The 9,502-nt window shown below is 42.7% G+C and overlaps 1 protein-coding gene across 1 annotated transcript; it reads right to left on the reverse strand.

Annotated features, from left to right (window-relative positions):
- Positions 1-7,893: 7,893 nt before the first annotated feature.
- Positions 7,894-9,297, reverse strand: LOC149247071 (uncharacterized). Its single transcript, XM_089443315.1, has 2 exons — positions 8,392-9,297; positions 7,894-8,211 (listed from the first exon to the last, which is right to left on the reverse strand). Exons 1-2 carry the CDS (start codon positions 9,295-9,297, stop codon positions 7,894-7,896), a joined length of 1,224 nt encoding a protein of 407 aa, XP_089299441.1.
- Positions 9,298-9,502: the final 205 nt, after the last annotated feature.

Raw genomic sequence — 9,502 nt, forward strand, 5'->3', positions numbered from 1 at the left:
GAACAACTTCAAGTGTAGAGTGTGAGTCATAGAGTTCATTCAGTTTTTGTAAGGCTCTGAAAGAATTTGAAAATTGAAAAATATGGCAACTCACCTCTTCATTTACTGATGCTATAATCAGTGCATAAGCCTTGCTATTCTTATTTTCCCAAATGGAAAATTCCTTGTCTGAGGTAGGCTGTTCAGGCTCTTTGTCTCCATTTCCAACACACACTCCTTTCCACAGCTCATTAAAAATGAGAATGTGTTTGATTTTTCGTGACCATTCTGGATAGTTCTCCTTCTCGGTGAGAAACACTCCCACAATAGATATCAATGAATGCAATTTTTTTTTAAAATGTACCCTACTGCCAATTTATATAAAAAATGCACTTCTGGTGGTTAAAAATTGCACTCTGATATATTAAAAACAGAAGTATTATTTTGGGGAGGTAATATATGGGGAAGGGATAATTTTGGGGAGGTATTATATGGGGACGGGAGAATTTTGGGGAGGTAATATATGGGGAAGGGAGAATTTTGAGGAGCAATATAGCGTAGGAGCCAAATGCAACAATGAAACAAGCGTTATATATGAAACAATGTTATACAGAATTGGGAGACAACGTTATATATATACCAGCATTATATATATGGAACAACGTGTTTAGGTAAATTTTGTGTGGGATATGAAGCGTATTAGCTGAGCGGTATTCGAGTTTGGTGGAGCGGTGTGATGCCACACCATAATATCGCAACATGGGAGGTGCTATACCACATACCACATGACTGTGTATTCTCAGATGGGTTGGCAACCAAGTCTTGTTGTTTGCAGAGTGTGGTATGGTGGGTGATACCATATGGCTCTGTTGCGCAGTGGAGAGGAGTGCGCAGAGGTGGTTTAATACATTGCAACAGAAGGAGAGTGAGGGGACCGCAGGATAGTGAATACACTTGTGGGAGCCGAGGGGACTACGTACACAGTCACTCCAGTGTACATCGCCATTCAACCGAATAAAAAACTTCATGCATTCACCATATATGCCATTGACCATCAATCTTCTGCTTGATAATAAATTTCGATTATTGAAAGCACTTACCAAACGCCGCAACACCTCCAGGTTTCGACCCAGCTCACAGTCTCTTAATGCACATGTTCCATCTCTAAGCACCGAGGCTTCAACGACTTCAACTATTGTTTGCAGGTCTGCTCCAAACAACTTCTATGAGAGTTATTCAGCTCAGCAATCCTTGCAGTCATCGCAAAGATAATTCAAAAACGCATTGAATGCGAATGGTATGTTCAAATGCAAAGATTCAACAGAGAAAAGAGACAGAGGGCAAGAAACTGATAGGAGTTACAATGCGGAAAAATAAAAATAGAGGTTGGCTTTGATACCATGTCAGGCTAGGAGGTAACTCCTCAAATGTGATTGATTTATTCATTCGGGTTGTTCATTATTATATACAAGAGGGAGTGACTATTTAGTTCATCTCCCAATGACTCTCCATTTCCTTTATTATTTATTTACACTAATTACAGCTTTTCACCCAATCCCTATGATTAGGTGTCAACAATAAGGAGTATACCTTGTTGTGTTTCTCCATGTGGTACAATATGTCCATAAAGCTTCTAGAAGATTTTTTGCCTAATCCCTTTTACGCAGATGTACAATTTTGGTAAGAATTTCTTCAAGTAATTTATTAGTAGCTTCAATTTGTCCATTTTCTTGTGGATACTATGGAGTGGATTTTTGATGTTTGATTTTATATTCCTCTGTTATATTTTGCACCAACTTGGATGTAAATTGAGTACCTTGATCTGTCACAATTTCCCTTGGGACACCAAAACGAGTGAAAATATCCAAAAAAAATAAAACTACAACATTTTCAGTAGAAAAAAGAAGTGATTTAGTTTCTACCCATTTTTTGACATAATTTATATAGACAAGAATGTACCTTTTTTGCCTTGATGGTGGATTGATTGGCCTAATAAAATCCAGAGTCCACCTTTCAAAAGGTTCAATTAGTACCTGAGGTTGTAGAGGAATCTCATATGAAGGAACAAGCTTTCCCATTCTCTGACAACTATCACATCTCTTAACATATTCTTTGCCATCTTTAAAAAGAGAAGGCCAATAATACCCTAAGAGAAGGATTTCATAGGCAATCCTTTTATCCGCAAAGTGTCCTCCACATGGTTCATTGTGAAAAGCCTTTAATATTTCTGGTACTTCATCTTCTTTGACACATCTTCAAATGATTAAATCAGGCCCTGCTTTATATAATTATCCATTTATCCATGAATAAGATGCACTATTTTGAATAACTTTCATTTTCTCCCCAGGAGACAAATATGAAGGTAACTTTCCTATGGTAAAATGGTTAGCAATATCTGCAAACCTAGGAGATTTAATAGATATTGCAAAAATATATTCTTTAGAAAAATTATCTTTTACAGAAACATCCTTATTATCATTTTGGATTCTAGATAGAAAATCAACAACTGTATTCTCCTTCCCAGACCTATCCAAAATAGTAATATTGAATTCTTGTAATAACAATAACCATCTTGTAACTCTGTCATTATTAATTGATTTATTCATTAACTATCTAATTGCAAAGTGATCTGTGTGAACAAAAGTTTCATAACGAGTTATATAATGTCGAAACTTATTAATGGCATGTACAACAACTAAAAAATCCTTTTCTGTTACAGTATAATTCAACTCTACAGGAGTCAAATTTTTACTCATGTAATAAATGGCATAAGGTGTCAAATATTTTTGTTCCAATACAGCTCATAAGGCTGTATATGAAGCATCGGTTGAAATATGAAAAAGAAGACTCCAATTTGGTCCTCTTAAGATGGGTGCTTCAAAAATCTTTTCTTTCAATGTTTTAAAAGCTTTTTGGTAATCAAAATTCCAAATGAATTCACAGTATTTTGTGAGTAATTTGAAAAGTGGAGAGGCTATCTTTGTGAAGTTTTTTATGAATCTTCTATAATAACCAATAAAACTAAGAAAAATTCTAACATCTCTTTGATAAGCAGGAACTGATAATTTGGAAATAACTTCTACTTTAGATGCATCGACTTTAATTCCATCTCCTAGTGAAAATCATAAAACATTTTTCATCGTTTAATGAGAGATTTTTTTTCTTTACATCTAATGAGAAATTTTTTCTAAATTTTCATCATCATCTATACAAACTTCACTTTCTACTTCTATTGTTGTTTTTGCAGGAGGATCTAGTGTGAATTTATTAGTAGATATTCCATTAGAAATAAACATATCACCATATCTACAACTTATAAAAGCATCAACTGTATCTAACCATGGTCTACCTAGAATCAATGGGTGTCCTCCTAAATTATTCTTGGGAGTTAAAATCATAAAATCAACAGGATATTCCCAAGAATCTAAGGAGATAGATACATCTTCTAATACAACATCTGGTTTGATAATAGATCTATCTGCTAACTATAGTAATGTTTTTTTTTTTCTACGTAAAAGCTATCTAGGTCATATATTAACTGTACAAATGAAACTTACAAACTGTGAGGCGAGTCTTCCAGGGCCTATGGTAGCACCCCGGGAACCTTGAGCAGAATTCTGAGGCTCCCTCTCCAGGGAAACCTTAACAAAACCAAACAGACCATGCACGGAAATAACGCTCCCACGCAGGGGCAGCACCGGACCAAATATGCAAAAACAGTATTAGAAGTCAGCGGGCTCCCATCGGAGCTCCAGGAAGAGGACTCAAAACATTACTACCCACGCAGGGGCGAATTGCCAAAAGGGACTGACTTAACAACCAGACTAAATTGAAATTGAGAATTGACCAATTGAAAGTAAGACCAAACCAGCTACCAGACAAAATTACATAAGGCGAAGATGCAGGCATCAGCTGCCAGCCAGCAAAACGAAAATGCAAGAGAGAAGTACCCATGTCAATTTTAATCCTTGAGATGAGTTGAGGAAGAAGGAAGGGACGCGAAGAAGGCATCAGCTTCTTCAGCGAGGCTGTTGTCCTCCACAATGTACGCCCAGCCATCTCCTTCTGGTCTACCCTCCCACATCTTTCTCCATGTCTCTTCATTAATATCCGAAGGAGCTGGTCCCACAGGTGGAAACGATTCGTGCTGTCCAGCCTCAGACGCTGGTGGCTCCAAAGCGGAGCTTTGTTCTCCTGCTTCCTGTTCTCCTTGGACAATTTCTTTGCCTTTGCCCTCCGTTTGCTTCTTCTGTGAGTTTTGAGGGGTGGTATTCCCATTTCCTTCCAGAGTTCTTGTGAACAAGACTGAGATGTGGGCACTGAGCCCCAGGTTGCTCTCAGCACTTGGCAATGTGAAAACCACTGAGCCAAAGGAGGGAAGCTTTGATTTGTCCTCATTAGCGCTTCCAACCTCCAGAAACTGGCTGATGGGAAGTGGGGTAGCTTTGGCTCTTCGATGGCAATAGCAGCAACAGCAGTGGTGATGCTCATCCACTGCTGGAGCTCGCGAGGAAGAGCCTCTTGCTGGACCTCTTCTACATGGCTGTCGTTGACGGAGTTTAACCATGGTGATACTGACTCTGCTCTTGTGTGTGTGTAGGTGAGCTTGGAGTCGAAGACAGAGCCTATTACTTCCCAGATCTCTTTCTGGTGCCCGATTTCCTCTCTGAGACCCGTTCCTTGGTGACAAGGTGGACCAATTCCAGTTTTCACCCAGCAATCGAGCCAAATGCCTCCGACTACAAGACCAGCAACCAGAGAGGCTATGGCAGTGACAGTAACCACGAGAGACCCGACGTCGAAGTGAACGGAGCTGCCACCGCCTCGGCTCTCTGCACTTTCCTCTTTTCCCAAATTCTCCAGACAATAATTCCTTGCGCTCTCCATCGCGCTTGATAAGCTCTGCCTCATGCTCTCGAAACAGGCGCGCATTAAGTGCCCTGTACAAATCCATAAACCTACCACCCTCGCCATTAACTTCATTAATCGCAGCTGGGGGGTTCATATGCAGGTTGACGGCCTTCCCCTGGTGGCCGTATTGTTTACACGGGGCAGCCCATGCATAGCATGTGGCATGCCCATCTCTGCCGTCCCGCCACCCGCATCCGGGGTCTCATTGTCCCTATGGATGAGACTCTCACATTCCTGCTTTCTTTGATTATTTGGGATGATATTCAGGTGTCCCTCAAGGAAGGCCTGATCTGAGTCAACCCCTATGTTGGCAAGAAGATCAGCCACTTTATTACCTTCTCTTTTAGTGTGATTAAAAGAGATGGCATTGTAGTTGCCAATTTCCTCCGCCATGCTGCTGAGTCTGGCCTCTAGTCTCCAACTATTGGCGATTTTCCTGGCCTGCGATCCATTCTGGATTCGAATGGCCATGTTTATGAGTATTTGGGAGTCCCCCTCCACTATCAATGGTTGAAGATTGTGTCTCCTTGCAGTGAGAAGTCCTTGCCACATGCCCTCCAGTTCTGCTGAATTATTGGTATCCCAACCTAGATTGCCAAAGTAGATCTGTTGTAGAGTTCCAAGGTGATCTCTGATGATTCCTCCAAATCCTGCAGGTCCCGGATTGCCCTTGGAAGCGCCATCAAAGTTGAGTTTGTATGAATGAATAGGCGGGGCTTCCCAGTTTTCCTTTTCCTTGCCGTTGCTATTTGCTGCTTGCTGTGTAGTTGGTTCTTGTGTCAGTTGCAGTCCCCAATTTGATAAAATATTTTTCTCATTGTCTTCAGTTGGGAGATCTTGTTGGGTCCAGGATTTCAGTAGCATGGTTTCTTGGATGTTGGCGTGCATACTGTTCCAAATGTCCTCCTTATTCAAGCTACTGTTTTTGAATATGCGCCTATTCCGTTCCTTCCAAATATTCCATAGGAGAAAACCTGGAATTAGGTTCCACAAGTGGTTCAGCAGGCCACTTTTGTAAGGGCTTTTAGGCCATTGCCTAATGGTATTTATTATGCCTCCCATTTCTCTGCAGCGCCTTTGACTTCTGAATTCTATCTTCTCCCATAGTTGAGTAGCAAGCGGACATGAGTCTAGAAGATGCTGCAATGTTTCTTCATTCTGAAAGCAGTTGTGGCAAACTGAGGGCCCATGGAAGTTGCGTTTCTGCAATTTGTCCCATGTGAGAATCTTTTTGTGTCCCACCAACCACAGAAAGTGAGTGATTTTGGGCCATGTTTTGAAACTCCAAATTCTGGACCATAGAGGATCAGAATTGACGGGAGGATCTTCCAAAAGATTGTAGGCTTCAGAGGTGGAGAAAGCGCCCTTGGGGAGGTAGCCCCATCTGAGGATGTCGTCATTGTTGTTGTGCCTGATTCTTCTTTTTGCCAATTCAGAGCCAAGGGCCGCTGCTTCCTGCGTTCTGTCGGTGGTGATTATTTGGCTGCTAGAAAGCCATTGCCTGAAGCCGCTTCCCGTGTCCGAATTCCAGAATTGGTGGACTTTGGCATGCTGTTGCTCTTGCCCGTCTGGAATAATAGCCACTGGTAGTGCATTGGATAGTTTGGGAAGTTGGTTCCATGCATCGTGCCAGAATCTGGCATGTTGACCATTTCTTATTTCCCAGAAACTATGTTTCTGAATCAAATGGTGGTGCTGCTTGGCTGCATTCCAAATGAGTGAACCTGTACTTGTGGGTGTGAGTCTAATAAGCTCTGCATGCGGCATATTGTTGGTGTATTTGGCGATCCAGATTCTGGCCCATGGTTTGTCCTGATTTGTTAACCATTGCCACCAGATTTTGGCGGTCATGATGATATTACTGTGCTCCGGGTCTCGGAGGCCAATTCCACCTTTGTGCTTGGGCTTGCTGGTGGTGTCCCATTTTACAAGCGCCCATTTATGGTTGGTAGCTGAACTTCCCCAAAGAAAATTGCGCTGTAAATTTCTCAGCCTTTTCAGGACCCATTTTGGAGCGGCTAGGATGGAGAACAAGTATAGGGGCATGGCTTGAAGGATGGCTTTAAGGAGCACCGCTCTACTTGCTAAATTGAGGGAGCGGTGTGTCCACAGGTTCAATTTACCTTCCATTTTCTCAATAAGTCGTCTCCAAGCTGGTTGCTTTATGGCAGAGGCAGTAAGAGGCGCTCCCAGGTAAGTGGAGGGGAGAGAGGCAGTTTGAAAACCCAGAATGCGAGAGACAGCGCGCTTGACAGAGGGAGGGGTATGGAAGAAGAAAATTTGGGATTTGGTGCTGTTGATTTGGGTTCCTGAAGCTTTGGAGAAATCATTAAGCAAAGACTTCAGACAAGAGGCTTCCTGAGCAGAGGGATGGCCATACAGCATGGTGTCGTCCACAAACTGCTGGTGGGAGGAAGCAGGGGAGTTGTGGATTGAGATTCCCCGAATATGATTAGCTTGCCTAGCTTGCTTGATGTGCCGACCTAGGCCCTCCGCCATTATCACAAATAAGAAGGGGGATAGAGGATCCCCTTGCCTGATGCCTCTGGAGGGCTTGAAGGGTTTGGAAGGCAGCCCATTGACAAGAATGGAAAAGTGGGAGGAGGAGATGAGGCTCATTATCCATCTTACCCAAGTGGCACAGAAACCAAAGGCTCTCAGCATGTTCTGAATATAGGCCCAGCTGAGTTTGTCAAATGCCTTGGATAAGTCAAGCTTGAGTAACATGCCCGCTTTTTTGGAGAGCTTGAGTGAGTGAATGATCTCATGGGAGAGCATTATACCATCCATTATTTGTCTGCCTTCCACATAGCCTGATTGCTCAGGTGAGATGATTTGAGGGAGAAGGGGCTTGAGTCTGTTGGCTATGACTTTGGTAATGACTTTATAGAGAACATTGCAAAGGGCTATGGGCCTGAATTTGTCAGGGGTGATGGAGTTCTCTTCTTTGGGAATGAGAGTGATGAAGGTAGAGTTTAGAGAGGGCAGCATCCATCGAAGGGCTCAAGATTCCTCTACAATTTGCCAAACCTCTACCTTAATCATATCCCAGAAAGCATGAAAAAAATAAGTGGTAAAGCCATCAGGACCGGGAGCCTTACCTTCTTTAAGCTGCGCCATTGCTTCATCCACCTCATGGCTGAGAATCGGGCTCATGAGCAGATCGTTTTGCTCCTCCGTTATTAACCTGGGAATGTTGCTTGTGATTTTCTCGATAGCTGCCTTCCGATCCCCTGTTTGTTCTTGGTGGACTTGTTTGAAGTGATTGAGGAGGGTTTCCTCAATTTTCTCATGCTCCTCCTCTTTACCTCCTTCCTGGTTCTGGATGAATGAGATCTTGTTGTGCATTCTTCGTTGCACTGTTGTATTGTGGAAGAATTTGGTGTTACGCTCTCCTTCTTTGAGCCATCTAACCCTTGATTTCTGTCTCCAATAAATTTCTTCTTGTTTTCTTCTTTCCTCAAGTTGATTGTAGATGTGCTTTTCTTTTTCTAGTGTAGCCTCTGTATGCCCTGAATTGATGACTGTCTGGTGGAGAAGCTTGAGCTCCTGATTAAGTTGTTGTTGGGCTTCGAAGATGTTCCCAAAGATCTCCTTATTCCATTGTTTGAGGTGACTTTTTAGGTACCTTAATTTCTGTTGGAGTATGAACATTTTGGTGCCTTCTGGAGGAACAAAGGAGGCCCAAATAGCTTTGACGAAGTCCTTGAATGCCGGGTGGGTTAACCAAAATTTTTCAAATCGAAATGGCTTCCTGGTGCTACTCCCTGGTCTTTGCCATTGCAGGGCAATTGGCCAGTGATCCGACCCTGAGTGAGCCAGAATCTCCGCATTGAAATCTCCCCCGATGTGCACTGCATTGTCCGATATCAGGAATCGGTCCAACTTGGAGGCAATCTGATGCTTCCCTTTCCTGTGATTGCTCCAAGTGTAGATACCATTACAAAAGGGCAAATCAATAAGGGAGGCATTTAGGATGAAATCCTTGAAGTGTTCCACTTCAGGTTCCAATCTGGTTCTGCCCCCTGTTTTATCCTCTAGTTTGGTGATCATATTAAAATCCCCCGCCACAATCCAGAAAGGATGTTGTCTGCTGATACTGAGGGCCTCGATGGTGTCAAGGAGTATTTTTTTACTGCCTCCATCCTGTGGGAAGTAAACATTAGATAAGTTCCCATGAACCTGAGTGCCTATAATGTGAAAGGCCGCCTGAATGAGATGGTGGGCTGCATGGAAATCAGTAAGAGTTATGGCTTGAGTGTTCCAGGCTATGGCAAGTCCTCCCGAGGCTCCAGTCGCATCCACAGCCACAGAATGGCATCCCGGCCAGGCCTTGGAGAGTATTCGACCCAGAGTAGCACTATTACATTTGGTTTCTTGAAAGAAGCATATGTGCGGCTTCTCCATCTTTATCATGTTTTTGAGCATTCTAAATTTTGCAGGGCCGTTGAGGCCTCTAAGGTTCCAGGAGATGAGCTTCATTGATAACTGGGTTGAGAGGGGCTGAAGTATTTCGTAAGCTTCGCATAGTGGCCTGAATCCACTAGGACTTCTCCAAGCTCTATTGTTCTTTGAAGAACTGTTTTCCTTCCTCTCTTTTTGAAATCTTTTG

This window comes from Pinus tabuliformis, chromosome 7 (assembly GCF_031772625.1).
Source record: "Pinus tabuliformis cultivar Carrire ecotype Pingquan chromosome 7, CPIR1, whole genome shotgun sequence".
NCBI classification, from domain to species: domain Eukaryota; kingdom Viridiplantae; phylum Streptophyta; class Pinopsida; order Pinales; family Pinaceae; genus Pinus; species Pinus tabuliformis.